Source organism: Podarcis cretensis (genome assembly GCF_951804945.1).
Source record: "Podarcis cretensis genome assembly, chromosome: 2".
Classification (NCBI taxonomy): Eukaryota; Metazoa; Chordata; class Lepidosauria; order Squamata; family Lacertidae; genus Podarcis; species Podarcis cretensis.
The window spans coordinates 55,636,024-55,659,317 of NC_137171.1; the positions used below are offsets into that span (position 1 = coordinate 55,636,024).

General features: G+C 44.5%; 1 protein-coding gene across 10 annotated transcripts in view; it reads right to left on the reverse strand.

The window, feature by feature from the left end:
• ARHGAP26 (Rho GTPase activating protein 26) overlaps nucleotides 1-23,294 on the reverse strand; it is a 215,783-nt gene that overhangs the window by 32,250 nt on the left and 160,239 nt on the right. For all 10 annotated transcript variants that reach the window (XM_079967947.1, XM_079967952.1, XM_079967949.1 and 7 more), the window contains 2 exons: nucleotides 22,193-22,331; nucleotides 17,796-17,949 (listed from right to left, as the gene is read on the reverse strand). In XM_079967947.1, the coding sequence (XP_079824073.1) occupies nucleotides 17,796-17,949; nucleotides 22,193-22,331 (293 nt within the window). The remainder of the gene's footprint in view (nucleotides 1-17,795; nucleotides 17,950-22,192; nucleotides 22,332-23,294) is intronic.

Here is a 23,294-nt window from a genome sequence, read left to right on the forward strand (position 1 = left end):
TGGGGGGAGGAAGGAATTGGGATGGGGTGGATGTAGGTAGATGGAGCTTAAGGGTGCATTAGGAGAAATGAATATGTCAGTGTCCCTCCTTTCTTGCTGTACTCAAACTTCTGCCTCTTCCATTCTTTATTTCGCTCATGAGAGAGAGATAAAGGACGCAGAGCCATTAAATATTCCACAGTACCTTCACACAATACATTCCATTCTTGGTACCATGTGATATCTTCAACAAGTTGAACATAATCTTATTTAATTTAGTGACTTAAGTGGGTTGGTAAGATAAGGGGGGGGGCTAGTAGTTGCATGTGGTGGGTGGGAAGGTGAAGCTCTAGTGGGTTAACATGAGGAAGTGGGGATGTTGATGAGAAGAACGCAGGAGGGCAAATCTCCCCTAGTAACGAATACAACTGTGCTGTATGCAGTACCATTCCTGAGAATCCAACCTGAATAAAGGTAGTAATAGAAACAGATGTAAGACTTTTGCCAGACCTCAAATCCTCAAAACAGGAAGAGGCAAATGTGAGGATTTGATGGAGGACAGTGCTAGTAGACTATATTCTTGACCTAAAAAGCAAGAGAACCAAGGGGCTTAATTCTCTTCAATTCAGTGTGAGACACAAGATATAAGACACCCACAAGAGACATTTAATTTATGAGAAAAATGAGTTGTGAGTGTCTGAAAACCACATCAAAGGGGGGTGGGAGGAATCAATGCTTGACCATCAATCCAGATGTTCTAGGTATAAAAAAGACACTAAAACTATTATGAATAGTATTACACACTTAGGGATGCATCTTGAGAAAGAAGAAAGTCGCACACTAAGTTCTTACAATAACCACTTTTACACATCGATCCATGATTAATGTCCTCTCTAGTTCAATTTCTATAGCAAAAAACTGAACCCTCATTATCCTTTCTAAGAGCTTCTTTCATTGCTGCAAGAGTACAGTATTGCACATGAACTGCAAAATATTAAAATGAAATTGAGGACACATGACCTCACAACACAAAAGCTGTGTTCTTTCAACAGTTTCCATTAAAAAGGGTCATTAATGTTTCAACTTGGTATACAGATTTGTTCCCCTACCTCTCATTTCAGCAAGTGAATGGACAGAAAATACCTCTCAGCTTGATTCATAATAGATCAAAGCTGGATAAAATAGGAAATAAAAGTCAACTTTCAGTATCCAGCAGACACATGCTGTATTTTAATCTTTGGTAAACAGTATATATTTGAAAAGTCACACTATTTTTTGTGTCTTCCTAAAACGAAAGCCTAGACAGCATCTTGAGAAGTAGAGACATCACCTTGCCAACAAAGGTCCGTATAGTTAAAGCTATGGTTTTCCCAGTAGTTATGTATGTAAGTGAGAGCTGGACCATAAAGAAGGCTGATCGCCGAAGAATTGATGCTTTTGAATTATGGTGCTGGAGGAGACTCTTGAGAGTCCCATGGACTGCAAGAAGATCAAACCTCTCCATTCTGAAGGAAATCAGCCCTGAGTGCTCACTGGAAGGACAGATTGTGAAGCTGAGGCTCCAGTACTTTGGCCACCTCATGAGAAGAGAAGACTCCCTGGAGAAGACCCTGATGTTGGGAAAGATGGAGGGCACAAGGAGAAGGGGGCGACAGAGGACGAGATGGTTGGATAGTGTTTTCGAGGTTACCAGCATGAGTCTGACCAAGCTACGGGGGGCAGTGGAGGACAGGAGTGCCTGGCTTTCTCTGGTCCATGGGGTCACGAAGAGTCGGACACGACTAAACGACTAAACAACAACAAAACGAAAAACCAGGTAGAGAAAAAATGAAGGTATACACAGAGTCAAAGAAGGTGTTGTTTAACCGCTATTAGCAGGGACTAATATGACAAATATGACAGCTCACTTCAGAGTTTCTCAACAATGAGTGGGTGATTACTCTCCTCTAAACCAAAATCTGACAATTCATGCTCCGATTTGTCACTATAGGGTTTGTAATTTGCTATGAATTAAGATGATTAAGGACCATACATACAGCTATAACTCAGACTTAGGATCCTGCTGGCTGTGAGATGTGTATGATTCAACTACATTTCTGTTTCTGAATTCAGAGTTATAATTCTAGATTTCCAATCATTTGTGATATTGGTAACAAGACATCAGCCATTTGCTAAGCTATGCTGGGTGCAAACACTATGACTATATCATTCAGTACATATCAAAACAACAGCAAATCCATCCCGAGGCGGGGCGGGGGACACAATATTAAGATGTAGTGAATCAATTTCCTATACAAACAATCTATCTGTAGTGAATCAAGTTCCTATACAAACAGTAGCTGTCATTGATATTCATTGGAAGGTCAAGAAAGAGGACAACTAGGAAGGGGAAGATCTACTATGAAACTAATGAAGCTTAAGCTTCAGGGCCCCTAATCCCAGAGGGGACCAGAAGCAACTTTAGTCCACATTGTGGTTTTTTGTGGGGGGTTTTAAATGGGTCACATGACACAAATTGATTAATTTTTTTCTGTCTGTATTTCAACAATCCCAAAGTTTGAGAGCCAATAGCACAGCTGTTGTAAAGGTTGTTGTAAACAACCCCACTGAAGAAGAAAACAGTGATTACCCAGACCACATTGCTGGTTGCAAAGGGGCCCCCATAACAGTTCAATCTTCAGGGGTACAAAAATGTTTGGAGGGAATGACCAGCTTACCTGTTACCACTCATTCTACCAAGCATATTTCTGCAACCAGCCACTTGCAGTATTCATATGTTCTTCTAGCACAAAATAGTTACTGAAATCAATTATTTTATTTACTCTTGGTTTATCTTAGTGGCTTTCCCCCAAGGAATAGATGGATTGTAACCTAAGCAAATACAAGCCTTTAACTTCTGATTATCAATTTATTTGTGTGTGTTTTTTAATGAATTTACCTGTGCAAATTCAGTAAACAGAAAAGTTTGCATTTTGAAGTGGCTTTTATTACTATTTAGATCTGGTACAAAAACAGCACCTTTTAACTGAGAACAACTTGGGTGAGGGTCCTGCCAAATAAGAGGTAAAAATGAAAATACACGGCACTGGTAATTTACAAAAACTGTTAACTCAACCTTCTGCATGGCATGAACTTAATTTACACCGATATATTTCAGACTGGTCTTTGCAATCTATAGATATTCCCAAAACAACAAAATTGGCAGTTGCATTAGATGTGTTAAAGCAGAGCGTTATGATATTACACGAAGAAGCTGTGTTATGATCTACAGCAATCGACCCTTGAAACTGCTATCAAGTTATATGGAGGAAAACACATCTCTAATCGGTAGCAATGTTTCACTACAAAGCAAGCTTAAGAGTATTCTGCATGCTAGGGCAATATATCCAAAGCAAGTCAGGTCATCCAAAAAGCTCTGTGAAAATGTAGTTCACAGCACAGGGAACAGTGCATCAGTTCCACAGTATCTCAGCATCTCAGATTAATCTGGCAGGTAGACAAAGTGAGGGGCTGATGAGCTGTGTGTTTGTCATTACACTACAAGCCTACACACAACCTCAAGGAATATCTGTTGTCTACAGTAACTGACGCTGCTGAAAATAGAAATCTATTGATCGCTTAACAAACTGTAGATGTGCTTGGGCGATTACCAAGAACCTTCAAGCCTGCATGTTAGAGCATACTTACATATTACTTTGGGCCAGGTTTAAGGGTTTCATTCAAGAGAGTAACTTAAAATTGTACAGCTCTCCCACCCCCTGCCATGGTTTTTAACATCTACATGAAACCGCTGGGAGAGATCATCAGGGGGTTTGGACTGGGTGTCCATCAATATGCAGATGATACCTAGCTCTACCTCTCTTTCAAATCAGAACCAATGAAGGCAGCGAAGGTCCTGTGTGAGTGCCTGGAGGCGGTTGGGGGATGAATGGTGGCTAATGGATTGAGGTTGAATCCTGACAAGACAGAAGTACTGTTCTTGGGGGACAGGGGGCGGGCTGGTGTGGAAGACTCCCTGATCCTGAATGGGGTAACTGTGCCCCTGAAGGACCAGGTGCGCAGCCTGGGAGTCATTTTGGACTCACAGCTGTCCATGGAGGCGCAGGTCAATTCTGTATACAGGGCAGCTGTCTACCAGCTCCACCTGGTACGCAGGCTGAGACCCTATCCGCCTGCAGGCTGTCTCACCAGAGTGGTGCATGCTCTAGTTATCTCCTGCTTGGACTACTGCAATGTGCTCTACGTGGGGCTATCTTTGAAGGTGACCCGGAAACTACAACTAATCCAGAATGTGGCAGCTAGACTGGTGACTGAGGGCAAGTGCCGAGACCACATAACACCCGTCTTGAAAGACCTACATTGGCTCCCAGTACGTTTCCGAGCACAATTCATAGTGTTGGTGTTGACCTTTAAAGCCCTAAATGGCATCGGCCCAATATACCTGAAGGAGCATCTCCACCCCCATTGTTCTGCCCGGATGCTGAGGTCCAGCGCAGAGGGCCTTCTGGCGGTTTCCTCATTGCGAGAAGCAAAGCTACAGGGAACCAGGCAGAGGGCCTTCTCAGTAGTGGTGCCCGCCCTGTGGAATGCCCTCCCATCAGATGTCAAAGAGATAAACAACTACCTGATATTTAGAAGACATCTGAAGGCAGCCCTGTTTAGGGAAGTTTTTAATGTGTGACATCTTAGTGTATTTTTGGTCTTTGTTGGAAGCCGCCCAGAGTGGCTGGGGAAACCCAGCCAGATGGGTGGGGTACAAATAATAAATTATTATTATTATATTATAGCTGGACATCACCTCAGAAATCCTCTGCAGGATTTATTGTTCCACCTGAATAAGAGCTCTGTGAAGTGTAAAAGCTTGCACACTCTCAAATACGAAATTAGCAACATGCAATCTCTCACTTCTAATGTATGACATTGTGCTCAAGGGCTGTTTTCTTTAAAAAAAGACAATGTGTTAACTCAAATACTTGATGTGGGGAATGCTCAACCACTAAGCTGAATTTGTGAACAGGCCCAACAGGAAACTAGGAGCAGCTTAATATTTCTTTGTAGACTAAATATACCTTAAGGAACTGTCTGGAATCCCAAGACTGCACTCCCATAGTTGAGAGAAATTCAACAAGGACTTGTTCTAATTATATAAAGGAGGCTAAAGCAACTACTGGGCACATAACCAGGAGACCAGAATCACAGGGAAGCTGCCTTTCAAAAGGAAAACTGTAAAGTTGAGAATGTTTTTATTTCAAACCCTCAACATCCTACTTAGGAAACAGAAACGTCTCATGCACATTGTCCCATTCCCAGCCCAGATACTTGGGCCAGCCAAAGGTATCCTTACTCCCACCCAAGAACTAGCAAAAAAGAAGTTGATATTGGAAATAGCCTCCTTGGAAACATCAAAAACCAAGTCTTTTATCTAAAGTAGATCTTAGTAACTGTTCGGTGTACACACTACTGACTGCATACATAGTTTTTTAATGCTCTGCTGATATACACACCATCTCTTGACCTACTTTCATTATGACTGGATACTGATAATGGCCAGACATGATGCTAACAAATTACACATTCACACACGAGCACTAATAAAATGCTTCTACTTACCAAAAGATGACCTATCCTTTTCTATATAATATTTTCAAATTGTCAGAAGATTTTATGAGCCTCCTTCTCTAGTACACCCAAGAAGTGCATCTTAGAGTTCCAGTACATCATACAACTAACTTTTCCTTCATGAAAGAAATTTCTAGCCCCTAATAAAACGCTGCAACTTCCCTTCAGATAAGAATTGCTGCATTGGGTGTAGGGAACTTTGCCCCAGGAACTTCAAGTGTTTTGTGGTGGCAACAAAAACAACTAAGTAAAACAACATTTCAAAACAAACATAAACACACACACACTTCTTCCCAAGGCTGATTATAGGTCAACATTAGTTTGCCTATAACTCCTCCTGAGCAATACTGACAAGTATCTGACAGCAGGCAAATCCTGTTGAATTGAAGAGCAGCTTCTGCCCAGACCTTTTCTGTATAAAACCAAACCCCAAGCCTAATAAATAAAATGCATTCACATAATAATCCAATCGGTTGCTAGACAGGAAATATCTTTGCCCTTTAGCAAAATCACTTCTGAGAACTTCCTGACTTGCAATTGTCTTTGTAGACAGGCAAAGCAAAAAAATCTGAAAACTTCCCTGTAGAAAGCCAGTGATTACAAAAACAAGTAGGAACAAATATAATATAAAATGCAGCAGATAAGTGCAGTTCTGAAGCAGACTTATCAGAAAGTTTATATTTCATATTTTATTTAAGTTGCCTGATCTTATAATGCGGCAAAGAATGTTTGTAAATTTTATAGTCAAAAGCAGCATGAATAACTTCTTGCAATATATGTGTGCAGAGAGTATGTTATTTATGTAGAACAGAAAGTGCAAAATACCACTTTTCATCCTATATACAGCACATTTGTGCCAAGGTAGATTTTAAATTCATTTTACAGACACAAGAAAAGCATAAAATGGCTTTAGTGGTGAGTGCATTTGCAGACCCCCTGGTATTATTGTGTTATATCCATGGGTCCACAGATGCAGCTGCCAACACACATCACCACATACTACTCTCCATTTCTGGCAATTGCATCTGCCCTGGTTTCCCAGCTTAAAGTTCTTTGCAAACTTCATTGAACTAGGAGGGACTGGAGACTTTTACGGTGCCAAATTTGAGAAACCAACTTTGCTCCCGTCATATCCCCTGGAATGCACAGGAAGACTCAAACGGCTTCTGCTTTCTTCTAAGCCAAGGGTGAAGTGAGAGACTGTCTCTGCCCTTCCCTTAAATTATCTGCACACACTAGTGATATGGGATAAGGGGGGAGAGAGAATCTATTGTATATTGAGCCAAATCAATGTTTGTATTCCCTTGTTTATAACCTGTACATTGTTAGAAACAACATTTAAAGAACAGGAAACTGGATATTTAATCTTAATGGTTAAAAATATATATATTTAAAATACATAGGTTCTAAACCCTTATTTTACAGTGGTACCTCGGGTTACAGATGCTTCAGGTTACAGACACTTCAGGTTACAGACTCCGTTAACCCAGAAATAGTACCTCGGATTAAGAACTTTGCTTCAGGATGAGAACAGAAATCGCACAGTGGCGGCGCAGCGGCAGCGGCAGCAGGAGGCCCCATTAGCTAAAGTGGTACCTCGGGTTAAGAACAGTAAGAACAGACCTCCAGAACAAATTAAGTTCTTAACCCGAGGTACCACTGTATTTAGAATTCACTCAAATTATTTCCTAGGAGAACATTTTCCTCCCTTTGGATGAAATGCACAAACAGGCTGTTTAATGCAGTGTCTACAACACTGCATTTGAGTGTCAGAAACCCATCTTCACATCCTCCACTCAGGCACAAAGCTGGGTGGCTCAGGGTCAATTATCAGCTGTCAGCATAATCTCCTTCTCAGGTTTGTTGTACATCTTAAAACACTGGTGTAAGCTTCTTTGGAGAAAGGGTGGGTGGGAATATACATGCAACACACACAGGTGTACCCTGACAAGGGGCAGTTGACTAGACACAATCCTGAGAAAAACAGCTGGGGTGAAAAAGAGTGGATGAAATGAAACACCAACAGCATTAACAGCTTAGGCAGATATACCTTAATAGTCTAGCTGTCAATACTATTAGTCTACCATAATAGCCCTCAGCAGTCAACCCTTCCCTCCTTCCATGGAGAGAAATTTCATTTCAATCATCCTGAATCTTTCCAATTACAGTGGTACCTCTGGATGTGAATGGGATCCGTTCTGGAGCCCCATTCGCATCCTGAAGAGAACGCAACCTGCATCTGCGGGTTGCAATTTGCCGCTTCTGCGCATGCGCGTGACATCATTTTGAGCGTCTGTAACGCATTCTGTCACTTCCGGGTCACAGCGGAGCACAACCCGAAAATGCTCAACCTGAAGCAACTTTAACCCGAGGTATGACTGTAGTGTGGGATGCGGGTGGCGCTGTGGGTTAAACCACAGAGCCTAGGACTTGCCTATCAGAAGGTTGGCGGTTCGAATCCCTGTGACGGGGTGAGCTCCCGTTGCTCAGTCCCTGCTCCTGCCAACCTAGCAGTTCGAAAGCACGTCAAAGTGCAAGTAGATAAATAGGTACTGCTCCGGCGGGAAGGTAAACGGCGTTTCTGTGCACTGATCTGGTTCGCCAGAAGCGGCTTAGTCATGCTGGCCACATGACCTGGAGGCTGTACGCCGACTCCCTCGGCCAATAAAGCGAGATGAGCTCCGCAACCCCAGAGTTGGTCACAACTGGACCTAATGGTCAGGGGTCCCTTTACCTTTACCTTTTTATGACTGTAGTGGCAAATCTGTAAATGATTTCTGCTTGCACTAGTTAGGCCTGACCTGGTGATAACAAAATAAATTATGCAATGAATGAACTGCAACCCAAGACAGAAAAAGATGTGGCAAGGGAACACCTATCTACTTTAAATGAATTCAAATCTCCAGGGCCTGATTTTTTATTTATTGAATTTATAAAGGTAAAGGTAAAGGTACCCCTGCCCGTACGGGCCAGTCTTGACAGACTCTGGGGTTGTGCGCCCATCTCACTTAAGAGGCCAGGGGCCAGCGCTGTCCGGAGACACTTCCGGGTCACGTGGCCAGCGTGACATCGCTGCTCTGGCGAGCCAGAGCCGCACACGGAAACGCCGTTTACCTTCCCGCTGGTAAGCGGTCCCTATTTATCTACTTGCACCCGGAGGTGCTTTCGAACTGCTAGGTTGGCAGGCGCTGGGACCGAGCAGCGGGAGCGCACCCCGCCGCAGGGATTCGAACCGCCGACCTTTCGATCGGCAAGCCCTAGGCGCTGAGGCTTTAACCCACAGCGCCACCCTAGAGGTCTCAGGGCGGTTCACAGAAAAGACCACATAAAGTTGGTAAAAAATACTTCTAATCACTGGGCATCCAGAAGCAGTGCTGGAGCAAGGAATGCTCCTAAGCTCCAAAACTACAAAGCTGACCTGACCCCATTTCAGAGACACAAATCACCCACACATTTGATAAGCACATGCTACATTCACCCACAAAACAAAGCAATTGACTCTTAAGGACACCTTGTTCTAATCTATTCAAAAACACCCTGCTCTCTTTATCACATCTCAATGGTAAGCTGCTGTAAAAATGGGATCAACTGGCATTGTACAATGAAGAACAAAATTCAGAAGGTGGTGGCTATAATTCTGCTGTTAGATTTCAGAAGCTGATAATGACTCTATTCTAATTTAAAGGACAAATAAAAATTGACAGCCCAACACCCTTCAATGGCAAGCTCTAAAAATAGCAGTGATCATGAAAATAAATCAGAGAGCAGATTGAAAATGACAAGTAGTGGCTGAAAGCAATATTGTTTTATGGGTGATTTTTGTACTTTAACATTTAACTGATTCCCAGAGTATGTTATTATTGGGCAGCATATATGGCTTTAGTAGAAATGTTATAAGGAGTTAAGTATAAATAAGTATTATGGTATTAATGGATGATAAGGTTAAAATAAGTTTAGTTAATTATATGACAGAAAATAGAGAAAGAGGGAAAGGAATGGCTGAAATAATTAATAGAAGTGGAATACAAAAAGGGAGGTGAGAGGAGGTCGATGAAACGAGGGAATGAAAGATAGGGCATTGAAACGGTATGATGTATGTTTTTTAATTTTTTATGTTTAGTTTAATGTGTTAATGTTGTGTTGTGCATTGTATATTGTATTATATTGTATTGTATTTCTTTTGCCTTTTTTTCTCTCTTTTTTCTTTTCTTCTTTTCTTTTTTTTGTAAGATTTAAAAGTAATAAATATTATTTTTAAAAATATATTATTGGGCAGCATATAAGCCTGATTGACAGTGAAATGAATGAAGCAAGTATCCAACAAAGGAGCTATGCTTTGTAATTGAGAGTGCTTGCTTCTTTCTCAAGTCACAATTCAAAAAGTAGTGACAGCAGACTTTTAGCTGGTGCACACAAAATGCCAAAATGACAGAAGTTAGTTTTTTAAAAAAAGTTGGAATAAAGATTGTTTTACTTTATCTCGTTAAAAAAATAACCCAACATCCCCACTCTAGAAACTCTACTTGGGTGCTTAAAAAATGAGCGGAAACTATGTTTATGAAACTATGTCAATTTCAATGTTTTGCCAGCACTCATTTATTCTGATTATTTTTTTACAGTAGGAACTGTGGTAGGAAAACATCTGCTTTCCTACAAAGAAACCAGAATTCAAAGCAGAATGTAGGGCGAAAGATGTTGTAATGGTTCTAGGGGTTGCTCGTGCGTAAACCGGTGCAACGCCTGGCTTGGTTGCCTGAGTGAACCTTTTCTGTCCGGACAGCCACTCACCCGTGGCTGTCTCAATCGCTGGCAGAATCCGTCAGTGGGCGTTTCTTGAACTTCTTCCAGCAAAGAAGCTCTTTGACGCCTAGTCTCCTCCTACTCTCCCTGCGCGGAAGCCTTCTGCGCAAGGAGGGTGTAGGCAGCGGAGGACCCTTACTCTCCCCGCTGGTCCCTGGCAAGGAGTCATGGGACCGCCTCGCCGATTCCCCCATCTGCCCCCCTTCTCCACTGGTGCTACGCTGATTCTCTTCCCCAGAAGATGGGCTGCCTCTCCCCATCCCGGGACGCTCTCTGGAACCCCTCCAGAGCCCGCTCTCTCCCTCCGGCCCTGATGGCAGTTCCCTGACATCCACCTCCTCCTCAGGACCCCACCCCCGGCACGATTTTCTGATACCACCTCCTCTCTCTCCTCGGCCGACGATACGGGGAACCCCCTGAAGGAGCTGTCATCATCTTCTGAGGATTCAAAACCAGCCTCCCATCCGCTCGGATCTCTTCCTGCTGTTTGAACCTCCCAATCTGATTCCTCTCCCTCGGACACCTCCCCTCCCTCCTCTTCGGAGGCAGGAAAACCCACAAAGTCCCCTTTGTCGTCTGTGGGTCTAAATTCTTCCTCCCAGAATCTAGCTAGTGGTTTTGGCTTATTTGGGAACAAACTGTGAAATTCTTCCACTAGATACCCGTCACTGATTGATTCAGCAGGGACCCACGTGTTTTCCGACCTAGGTTCTCCCTCCCAGGCTACCAAGTACTCTACCTGGCGACCTCGCCACCTTGAATCGAGTATTTCCGTGGCCTGGTTACAATGTTCCCTCTCCTCTACCTGTGGGTGGGTGGTAACCCCTCCCTTCCGTCCCGGGAATTCCCGCCCCTCCCTGTAAGGTGAAAGTAGGGACCTATGGAACACCGGATGTATCTTCATGCTGTCAGGCAACTTGAGTTTAAATGCCACTGGGTTAACCTGCTGTATTACCTCAAAAGGTCCCAGCCGCCTCGGCTGTAACTTCTTGCACCCTCCCTTTACGGGTAACCCTTGGGATGACAACCACACCCGGTCTCCCACCCGTATGGCCTCCCCCTCCCGATGGTGCCTGTCCGCCTGCCTCTTGCAAACTTCCTTGGCCCGCTCCAAGTTCAACCTGGAGTTGCTGGTGCAAGGTCTCCATTTCTTCCACAAATTGCTCAGCTGCAGGTACATTCCATCCTTCCTCCTCCCGCCCCGGGAAGGCCCTGGGGTGACACCCGTAATTGGCCATGAAAGGGCTCATTCCCGTGGACACGTGTTCAGCATTATTGTACGCAAATTCAGCCAAAGCTAATTTCTCTACCCAGTTGTTCTGTCTCTCGCTGACATAGCAGCATAGGTTTTGCTAGAGTATACCGTTCGCTCTTTCTGCTTGTCCGTTGGTCTCTGGGTGCCTCGCCGTCGAGAAGCTCACCTCGACCTGTAGCAAGCTCATGAGCTTCCTCCAGAACCGGGAAGTAAATTGTTTCCCGCGATCTGAGATAACCCTCAAGGGAACACCATGTAGTCTAAAAATGTGATCCACAAAAAGCCTGGCTGTCTCCTCTGCTGTTGCTGCATGTGAGCAAGCTACAAAATGGCACATTTTAGTCAGTAGATCGACTACTACCATGACCGCTGTCTTCCCCCTAGACTTGGGCAGATCTGTCATAAAATCAATGGACACCACCTCCCAGGGCTTTCCCGGTGTACATAGGGGTTCCAGTAACCCTGCGGGGGCTGCCCCTTCCCCCTTAACCCTCTGGCATCGGTCGCACCCTCGTACATATTCTCGTACGTCTTCCCTCACCTTTGGCCACCAGAACTGCCTGGTGACAAGCAGCATGGTCTTGTGCTGTCCAAAGTGCCCAGCTGTTGGGTTGTCATGGAGTTGTCTAAGTACCTTCCTCCTCAAAGTCTCCCCTGGTACATACAGCGCTCCCTTATAGTACAGTACCCCTTCCTTTTCCTCAAACCCTCCATTGTCTTCCTTTCCGTCCCTGAGTTCCCTCATCTTGGCCTGAGCAAACTCATTGTCTCTGGTGAGCCCTGCCAGTTCTCGTTTCCCAACCGACGTTCCCCCACACACCCACTGGTCCTCGGGGAACACGTGCCTGGTCTCTGGTGGCCCCTCTCCTTCCATGTACTCCGGTTTCCTGGAGAGAGCATCTGCCCTTGCGTTTTCCTCTCTCAGCACGTATCGAATCTCGAAGAAGAACTTGGCGAACTCCTGGGACCATCTGATCTGTCTCTGGTTGAGTACTCGTGCGGTCCGCCAGTATTCCAAGTTCTTGTGGTTCGTTCGGACCTGGATTTTGTGCCGCGCCCCTATCAACAGATGTCTCCATTGCCGAAATGCTGCATAGATCGCAAGCAATTCCCGGTCATACACCGTGTAGTTTTGCTCCGACTTGCTCAGCTTCCTAGAGAAAAAGGCACACGGCCTCCAGTTCTGCTTGGCCCCGGGCTGCAAAAGTACCGCCCCAACCGCACGGTCGGACGCGTCCGTCTCCAGTCTCATGGGCTTCTCCGGATCCACGTGCAGGAGCTGCTCCTCTGAGGCGAACGCCTTCTTCAGCTTTTCAAAGGATTGCTGCGCATCCTCTGTCCATGCGAACTTATTTTTGCTACTAAGACAATCCGTTATGGGCGCTGTCAAGTGAGCAAAGTTCTTTATGAACTTCCTGTAGAAGTTGCTGAAGCCTAGGAACCTCTGCACATCCTTTCTGGTTTTGAGGGCTTTCCATTCCAGCACTGCCTTCACCTTGCCCAGATCCATGGCTAGTCCTTTGTCGGACAACCTGTACCCCAGGAACTCGACCTCCCTGGCATGGAATTGGCATTTTTCCAGCTTGACCCACAATTGATGCTTCTTCAATCTCTGTAGTACCTCCCTGACGTCTCTGACGTGTTATGTTTCATTGTCCGAATAGATCAAGATGTCATCCAAAAAGGCTACGCAATTCTTGTACAGCAGGAGCCACAACACGTGGTGCATGAAGGCTTGAAAGCAGGCGGACCCCGATTGTAATCCAAATGGCATGACTAAGTACTCAAAAGCCCCCAGGGGGGTGAACATGGTTGTTTTCCATTCATCCCCCTCCCCCTTATCCTAATCAGATTATATGCTCCCCCAAGGTCCAGCTTGGTAAAAAATCTTTCCCCGCCTCACACGTGTCAAAATATCGTCAATCCTGGGCATTGGGAAAGTCACGGGTTCTGACACCAGGTTTACAGCCCTGTAATCCACAACTAATCTGGGCTGATTAGTCTCTTTTTTGTCCACAAAGAACACGAACTGCCCACCACCACCTTGGATTCCCTTATGAAACCCCTCTTCAGGTTCTTGTCAATAAACTGCCGCAACTCCTGCATCACCCGGTCGGACATGGCATACAGCTTACCCACTGGTAACTGAGCCCCTGGAAGCAGGTTGATTTGGCAGTCAAATGGTCTGTGGGGGGAGGAGGCTGTCTGCCTCCCTCTCGCTGAAGACCTCCTTCAAATCCGCCTATTGTGGTGGCACCTCCCTTTTCTGCTCCAGGGCCACCCCAGCCACCTTGGCCACAGTCATCCTTGGTTCCTTCCCTCCCAGACAGTGTTCTAAGCAGTAAGCTGACCCAAAGGTGACCGACCGCTGATGCCATGACACTACTGGGTCATGTATTGCCAGCCAGCTCATTCCCAGTATTATTGGGGGTCCTGCCAGCGTGGCTACGTGAAAGGCAATGGTTTCCGTGTGCCTGGAGACACTCATTCGCATTGGCGGTGTCTGGTGTGTCACTTCCCCTCCCAGGAGTTCCCTGCCATCGATGGTGTTCACCTGCAAGGGAAAATCTAGTGGCAACAGGTGGAGCTGATGCTCCAGAGCGAAGTCTCTGCTGAAGAAATTATACGAGCTGCCAGAATCTAGCAGCCCCTCCACCTTGACGGGGTGCCCATTTGGGAGTTCTAGCACCACCAGCTATAGCTGCCCTGGGAGGGTCAGGCTGGGACACTTCTATTGGTTGCTGGCCTGGCTGCTGCCCCCGCTGGTTGGCAGCCAGGCTTTGTCGTTTCCCTGCACCGGCCCCTCCTCCCCCTTCTCGTCGTGGCCTGTCGTCCCCATCATGCCTTGCCAGGCTTTCCATTGAGGGTAGACCCTTGCAAAATGTCACGGTTGCTGACAGAGGAAACACTTCTTGGTAGTTTTCCACTCCTTTCCCTCCCTTTTCCGGCCTTTGCTGGTGTTTGAAACTTCGTGCGCAAGCGCGCCATCAATTTCCATCGGCTCCATCGCCTGGGAAGGCTCCCTCGGCATCTCCGGAATGCGGTTGCCATGGAAACGTTCCGCCCTTATCTCCCGCTTCTCCTGAGACCGCGCTTTCTGGCATACTCCGATCGCAAGCACAGCCTTTGTGAGTTCATCCATCGACCGTGGGCGGGGCGCTCGGGACAGCTCGTCTTTCACTCCAGGGTCCAAACCCGCCTCAAACAACATTTGTATTGGTTCAGAGTCCAGATCCCACCTGAGCTTGTGGACTAACATCGCAAAACGCGACCAGTAGTCTCTGACAGAGAGGCCCCCCTGCTTGCACCCCATCAGCTCCCTCTGTGTCACGCATTGCTCCACCTCGCTGGAGAACATTGCGTCCATCGCCTGGTAGAATTTCTTGAGATCTTTCAATGCATCATTCTGTGTTGCCATTAGGGGCCTGATCCATTCGCACGCCCCATCCTGCAGATGTCCAACAATGTAAGCCACCCTTTCCCCATCATCCGCAAAGTCATTTTTCTGCAAATCCAAAGCGTATTGAATTTCCGTTCGGAAGGCATTGTAGTCCTGGGGCTTTCCACCAAACTTATGTACCAGCCCCAGGACCTTCCTCCCTATCGGGGTGGCTCTGACCTGTGCATCCTGAGCCTGTCTCTCCTCCAGCCGTGTGGACAGGGTGGCGACAGGCACCTCCAGGTCTCGGTTCCTCTCGACCAGACCTTGCAAGACCAGGCTTCTTGCTCTGTCCCTCCGGCCGGCGCTGTTTGGCTCATCGTGCTGCCTCTCCGGGGCTGCGCACAAGCAACGTCAGGGACTGACGGATTGCTGTAATGGTTCTAGGGGTTGCTCATGCGTAAACCGGTGCAACGCCTCGCTTGGTTGCCTGAGTGAACCTTTTCTGTCCGGACAGCCACTCACTCGTGGCTGTCTCAATCGCTGGCAGAATTCATCAGTGGGCGTTTCTTGAACTTCTTCCAGCAAGAAGCTCTTTGACGCCTAGTCTCCTCCTACTCTCCCTGCGCGGAAGCCTTCTGCGCAAGGAGGGTGTAGGCAGCAGAGGACCCTTACTCTCCCCGCTGGTCCCTGGCAAGGAGTCATGGGACCGCCTCGCCGATTCCCCCATCTGCCCCCCTTCTCCACTGGTGCTACACTGATTCTCTTCCCCAGAAGATGGGCTGCCTCTCCCCATCCCGGGACGCTCTCTGGAACCCCTCCAGAGCCCTCTCTCACCCTCCGGCCCTGATGGCAGTTCCGTGACAGATGTGCTCAGATATTTTATCAAAGTTGTCTGCACACTTTGGTATAGATTTCATCTCTCAAAGTGTTGACTGGGTTAAGATCCTTATTCTCTTCTTAACTTAAAGGCTACCTGGTAATAAAACCAGCCTTCCCACCATTTCTACAGGAAATGGAAAAAAACCACTTTATTGATTAAGGACTTATTCCTGGCACATTACAAAAGGAACATGATGTCAAGTTCAATGGCTGAACACCTTTTGAGCCAACATTCTATTATTCTTTTGATACAACATCATTCTGACTCCTCTTTATACTTGTGTGTTTTTAATTTCACATATCACAAGAACCATCAGTTTAGGAATTGTAAAGAAGGGAATAAATTACTAAACAGACATGCACACAGAGTTTAGAAACTCAAACACCAGTAAGCCAATAAACGCAACCTTCTGTGCCATCCAGGTTTCTGGGATGCCTTGACATAAGGAACATATTTGAATGATGGCAACATCACCTTGGTCAACTTGATGCCTGTAAGAGTTCTGGAACAACAGCCACTGTCTTAACAGGAAAGCTTGCCACAGAGTCCAGAATTTGACACTGAAGAGGGTGCATAAAAGGTAAAGGTAAAGGTACCCCTGCCCGTACGGGCCAGTCTTGACAGACTCTGGGGTTGTGCGCCCATCTCACTTAAGAGGCCAGGGGCCAGCGCTGTCCGGAGACACTTCCGGGTCACGTGGCCAGCGTGACATCGCTGCTCTGGCGAGCCAGAGCCGCACACGGAAACGCCGTTTACCTTCCCGCCGGTAAGCGGTCCCTATTTATCTACTTGCACCCGGAGGTGCTTTCGAACTGCTAGGTTGGCAGGCGCTGGGACCGAGCAGCGGGAGCGCACCCCGCCGCAGGGATTCGAACCGCCAACCTTTCGATCGGCAAGTCCTAGGCGCTGAGGCTTTAACCCACAGCGCCACCTGCGTCCCAAAGAGGGTGCATAGCTGCGTCCCGAAGAGGGTGCATAGCTGTCACCAAAAGCAACAACCTTTTGTCTCTTTCATCTCTTCTCTGGTAATGTCTACTAATAAACTTTTGAATTTCTCCACCCTGTCTCAAGGAAGCAATGCAAGGATAAGAAAAACTCACAACACACTGATGTCATGTCAATGTCTTTTACAATGTAGACCTTATCAGGGGACAAAGGAGGAGGCCTCTGATGACAGCTGCAGGTGTTCTAAAACATTCAGTTACTGCCAGAGTCTGGAGTAGATTCTGTCTGTGCAGAAAGGAAGCTCAAGTGTGGTGAGGAACTTTTGCTGAACTATGTTGCCAGACACAACAGAGCCTAGGGAAATGACTGATTTTTTTAACCAAAACAGAAGTCTGCTGCTACTCATGTGAGAAATCAGCTGTGAGAGATTAGGAACAATTCCTAGTAGAACTGGACCATTCCTCTGAGATTTAGGATTAGGCATTTCATTGAAATGTTGACAATGCACAAACAGCAAAGAGACGGGCACACAGTTAGCTGGTGAAGAACTGTGCCAAAAGCACTTTTCCAGTTTTAGCTAAATAGGAAATCCTCTCTCTGATTCTGGGAGCAAACGAAACTAGGAAACACCCCTGTGTAGCCAACACAAAACACAAGACATGTGCACAAATGAGCAAGCTGGAGTGTAAAGACATAAAAAAAAACCCCTAGATCCAAAGCCACCCCACTTATTCAGAATAATAGAAGGTAAATTAACAAACCCCAAACATATTGAACGTATGTACATTTCTCTTCAGAGTTTGAAAATATAAAGCACATAGCTTGTGGTTACAGTAGCATTAAACATTATTGAATCAACAGACTTTATTCCTAATAAGCAGAACAGTGGGTCAGCAGAGAGGAAATACTGACATATAAATCAGGATTGTACTCACAGTGAGTTTGGCCTGTTGGGTTTAATAACTTCTAAGTCAGGGTCACTGGAGTTCATGTTAGACTGAGGAGTGCTGTTGGAATGGAGGAAACTGTTGATGTTTGATGATGTGACTGATTCCAGGCTGGAGTTGATGATACTGTTCCTGTTCTCCTCTGGAAGAAAAAGAACAAAATAATGAACGATAGAGATACATGTACTAAAATTCATTAAGCTATTAAAAGAGAGAGGGAGGGAGGGAGGGAGGGAGAATGCATTTGTCATATTTTTTGTATGGAGAGAGGATTTTTTGTACCAGTTAGCATCAGAAGATGATTCATATCCTATGCCCAAAAATTCTAATTCTGCAGTAAAGAGGTTCCATTACTGTTCATACCTCTATGGCTATTCAGCTAAAGCTCAGATTTATGCTCAAAATATTTTCTTCTTTTGTCTGCTTCAGGGGCTAATTTTTTGTCCCTTCTGACATGACAATGCCTCTTGATGTGGGGACAGGTGCATATCGGCATGCGAAATTATTAAGTATAATACAGAACTGACAGTAGTGAGCTCAGCATAATTCCACATGACTACTTCCCAGGGCTTTTGTTCAGCCGGAACTTAGTTCTGGCACATCTCAGGTGGGGGCCATTGCCATTAGAAGAGAACAAGGGAGACATTTGTGGTGAGTTCCGGCACCAATTTTTCTAGTAAAATATCACTCCTGTTTCCTAGTACATTTTGAAAACCCAATAATATATTCTCATGCAGTGAAGAGGTTAAATATTTGTCTTCATAACCATAATGGAGAACAGGCATCAGACCTCTTTCTCTTAATAACTTTATTTGAGTTCTATTAATCAATCTGATCTGTTTTTAATTTCAATTTCTTGATAAGGGATTTGTAGTTGAATAACCAAGATTAAGATTTTCTATCACACAGTTGTTTATTTTTATGTTATTTTTTAAGATGGGAACTGTATGAATTTCTTATGTAAATGTTACCACAAATCTTAACTACAAATCTTAAAAACTGTCTTTTACCACTACAATCACAAGCAATATCAGATCTGAAAGAACTACTATATGCTTTCCTCAACTGCCTCAGTGCCATTTTGATGCATTAAGTATCATACAAATAGAAAACAGCTATTCCTCAGGATTCCTTGCAACTCCAATGTTTCTTAGATTTCTTAGGTAATTCCTTCCTAAGATCATCCACATACCACAGAGAATCTCCAACAGTAAATGCTATTGGCTTTCTGCTGCAAATCACAATTCTATGTTTAGGGCCAGTATCATAATTTTTCTGGAGTTAATGCAGCTTTCTATGGCCTGTCACTTAAATGAAATTCACATTACAAGAAACAGGTGACTCCCAAGTAATGGGTATCTCTGCCATGAAATCATGGGCTCTCTCTACAAAAATGTAACTATACGACTATGACATCCACGCTATCCTGTGAGAAGATTCTTCCAAGATGAGCGAGTACTTAATTCTACTGCACATTTTTTGTAGGACAGGCATTATCAGAGGGACCAGAGATCAGAGGGATCTCCTAAGGCAGAAAATGAGGAGTTGCTGAGAGTTACTTACTCTGTCTACATATCAGCAGTTACATACCTGTTTCCAAGAACAACCCAAGAATGCTAACCAGGATTAACAAATTAACACATTCCTCCTACCACTGTATGAGCCTCTTCTTGCCTTAACTTACCACCCTGGGTTTGTTCTTAAACTGTCCCATTAGGGGCAAAATGATTAATTTCATGCTATCATATTAAGTGTTATTTCTGAAATTCATCGAAGATGCAAATACTGGCTGCTTTTCTGCCCTCTCAAGAGTAGTCTGATTTAAAGAGCTATGATGCCCATACTTCTGGGACATCATAAAAGAGAGAGAAAGGGTGGGGGGTGGGAATAATGACCACTTCTGTAGGTTCTGTAGCAGGGTGTAAAACATCAGAAAATTATGCTGCTTAGGTGCCTCAAAGTTTATGTCTAGAAATTAAAAACTTTTACTATTTCCAAAAAGGTGGTGGGTTTGGTACCAAAATAATATTTATTTTTGCCTTGATCCCAGCACAAAGATAATCTGTAGGAGTACTGTTAGTTGTCCCAAAAGTTTCAGAAACCTGGCTGGTTTCAATTAGAAACTGGACATGTTATGTCACTGGCCCCACTCCTTCAGTAGAGATTCAACAGGCATCCTCACAGCCAATTTTCAAAGGTCTCTTGAAAACCTTTTTATGCTGACAAACCAATTCATATATTTAAACTTTTTCAATGTGAGACAACTGCCATGCTTATTTTATATTGTACAGTATTCTAGATTTTATTTCATTTGCATATTTTGTTGCATACTGCCTTGCTATCTTATATGAGAGAGTGGTCTATTTTTTTTAATAAATAGATATATAAATAAAGAACAACATCAGAGCATGCTTTCCATTCCCTTTCTTTGGTTGGGGTGGATGTATCTAGGAAGATTCTCTCCCACTGTACTTTTTCCAGCAAGCAGAGGAGTATTAACAGAGAGAAATGGAAGATAATGCTGTTATGTATCTTTGCTAGCTGCCTACAACAGTAAAACTCAGATGGGGTGCAGCAGTCCTCATAGTGTTAAAAAAAATCCCAACATTATCATTACTGTCAACTACCTAAACCTGAAGGGACCTTGCAACTATGTTTACATGGAATTCCCCCCACCCCCCAAAGTTAAAATTTTCTACATTGCTCCTCTGAAGTCTTGATACTGGCTTGGGGGGGGGGGGCTTTAAACACACACACACACACACACACACACACACACACACACACAAAAGCCACTAATTATCTCAGACACATAGATCTGATTCTTGAGATTGGCCTCAATCAGCAACAGGAAAACATCTCATATACAGCTTGTATGCCTCCTCTAGGCCAAAGTGGACAGTCAAAGCATATTTTCATTTAATGTGCACAGTTTTTAAAATGCAAATAGCAGCTACTAAGAGGGCTGTTCATTATCAGCATGACTGCAGCAAGGAGGTGTATTTAACCTTTTCCTTTTCTGCTACAGTCTTGACAAAAAAACACACAAACAAACCCACTCCTCCAAATCTCCTATTGGCATTAGGAAGAAGACCTTACCTGCCATTGGCACCATTTGGTAGCTGATATTTTTAAAAGGGCACATTAAGTGCAGACACATTTAATGCCATGTCTAGTTTTGCCCATTGCGTTCTTGTGCAGTCAAGTTGTGCTAAAGAATCAACTTCATGCGCATAAAGGCGCCCTCAGAGATTTCAGACCAAGACTGTACACCAGGGATGGGGAACTTACATCCCTCCAGAAGTTGTTGGACTCCAACAACCATGAAGCCCAGTCAGCATTGGCCAATGGTAGAAGCTGCAGTCCAACATCACCACCACACAGAAGGAAACATGTTCCTTAATCCTGGTGTACATCATTACCTCTGAAGAAGCTACAGCATATGCATGTGCCAGAGAGGCACAGCCAATTATGATGTCCTGCAGTATGTACACAGAGTAATAGGCACACAGAAATGCTTCACATGTGATGGTGCATGCAACATAACACTTTTCATTATTAAGTCTCTCACTTATTTCCCAGCTTGTAAAATTCAGAATGCAGAAGACAAACAGAAAAGAGGAAGAGGCCTCTTCAATGAACACTACTGTCCATTATTTATTCAGTGAAAGATAGTTTAGATTAGAAGGACCACATAAGAGTTGCAATGAATGCCTGGAGATCAGCAAAGATTGGGTTGCACATGAAAACACAATGAACTGAACTGAGATTGCTTTGATAAAACAAAATCTGTACAAAACAACACAGAAAGTTTTAATTCTTCAAAGTTGAACAGAAAAGCCTGAGAATAGGGGAAATGTCTCTAAACACAAAGGAACAAGAGGGAGTCTCCCAATGGCAAAACCTTTTAATGGTGATTAAGTTTGACGTCTATTGTTTGCCTGGCTCTCCATGCATGCTTTTCTTTTTAACTCACAAAAACTGCCATCCAGGGAATGTAAATTATTTTGGCATCAAGTCTGCGCAGCTCTAATGGGAATTAGACAAAAGAGCTACTTACCTATGAGCAAAGCTGTTAACAAGGGTATCCTATCTACTGCTATTGACGAAAGGGGTGTTCATCTATGGGTAGGATTACATGACCATGGTCACAGACTGTGGGGGGGGGACTGAATCTAGGGAGAATGGAGTGTAGTTACTGCTTTTATTTTGTGCTGAACAATATAGGGCTAGGAAAACAACAAAGACATTGGAAACTTGAAGCCTTACACTTACAGGTGTGTCTCCTTCTTACTGCTGTTGAGAACCAAGTCTCTTGACCACCCTGAGACAAAGCAATATAATATGACAGCACAACCAATTGCACAGGGGATTAAGATACTTACGCTTTTCACTGGGCTGCACAGTATGGAAGAGAGTTAAGGGCCTCTCACTGCATGATGGTGGCTTGGAATCTGTACTCTTCTTTCGAGACAAAAGCAGCTGAGAATTTGATTGTGGTGTATCTGGAATGGTGTTGAATATCTATTGTGGTGGTGGTGTTTTAGGGGCAGGAAAAAAGAGAGTCAGGAATGCTGAAGTGTTCAGTTGCTCCCAAGCTTTGCAATAGAAGAGGGCAAGTATCATAGATTTAATGCCAATTCAACATGAAATAAAATGTGTGGCGGAGAGGAGCAGCTCTCAACAATGGCTGTAAAGATTAGTCTAAGAATTTTGATAGGAAAAAGGAAATAAGTATTTATTGGTTTAGTCACCGCTAACATTGCAAATGATGCCATCCCTGATTTGGATGAGCATCTACAAATGTTATTAAATCGCTCAGAAATCATTTAAATTTTCTGATTACACAGACAGTTTAATGGCCTGCATACGAGATAACTTGGCAATCCACATCAGACTGTAATTCAACCAGATGTTCCAGGAAGTGCCTAGCTGCAATTTCTTTGCAGAAATCAATAACAGATTCAAACACTGCACACTGATCTTAAGATGCATGGATGCAAGTTCAGACTGAGGGCATGCATTGATTCATCAGAAATTTATTGAAGACAACTTGACAGGTTAATCAATGACCTCATTGAACTGACACTATTCCAAAACACACATCTTCTTCCTCTGTTAAGGCCACAGGATTATTATCAAAACACTTAAGTCAGAGCTTGGAAATTAACCAAAACTGTAGTTGCTGCATATTACTGAAAAGCAGGAGCCGATCCTTTTGAGGCTAGCACTTACTTGCCTTTTCCAGTAATCTATATCTAGATGCAGTGTTGCAGCGGGCTTAATGGCCTTAGCGTGTGCTCTCTTTTAAGCTTTGCCACCCTCAATCCTTCCCTTTCCCCATCTCTTAGGGGGCACTCACATTTCACTGCCTTATCTGGAACATAAGACAGTGCCTCATACCAAGTTAAATTGGTGGTCTGTCTAGATCAGTGTTGTCAGCACTGGCTGACAGCTGCTCTCCAGGGTTTCAGGCAGCCCTGCCAG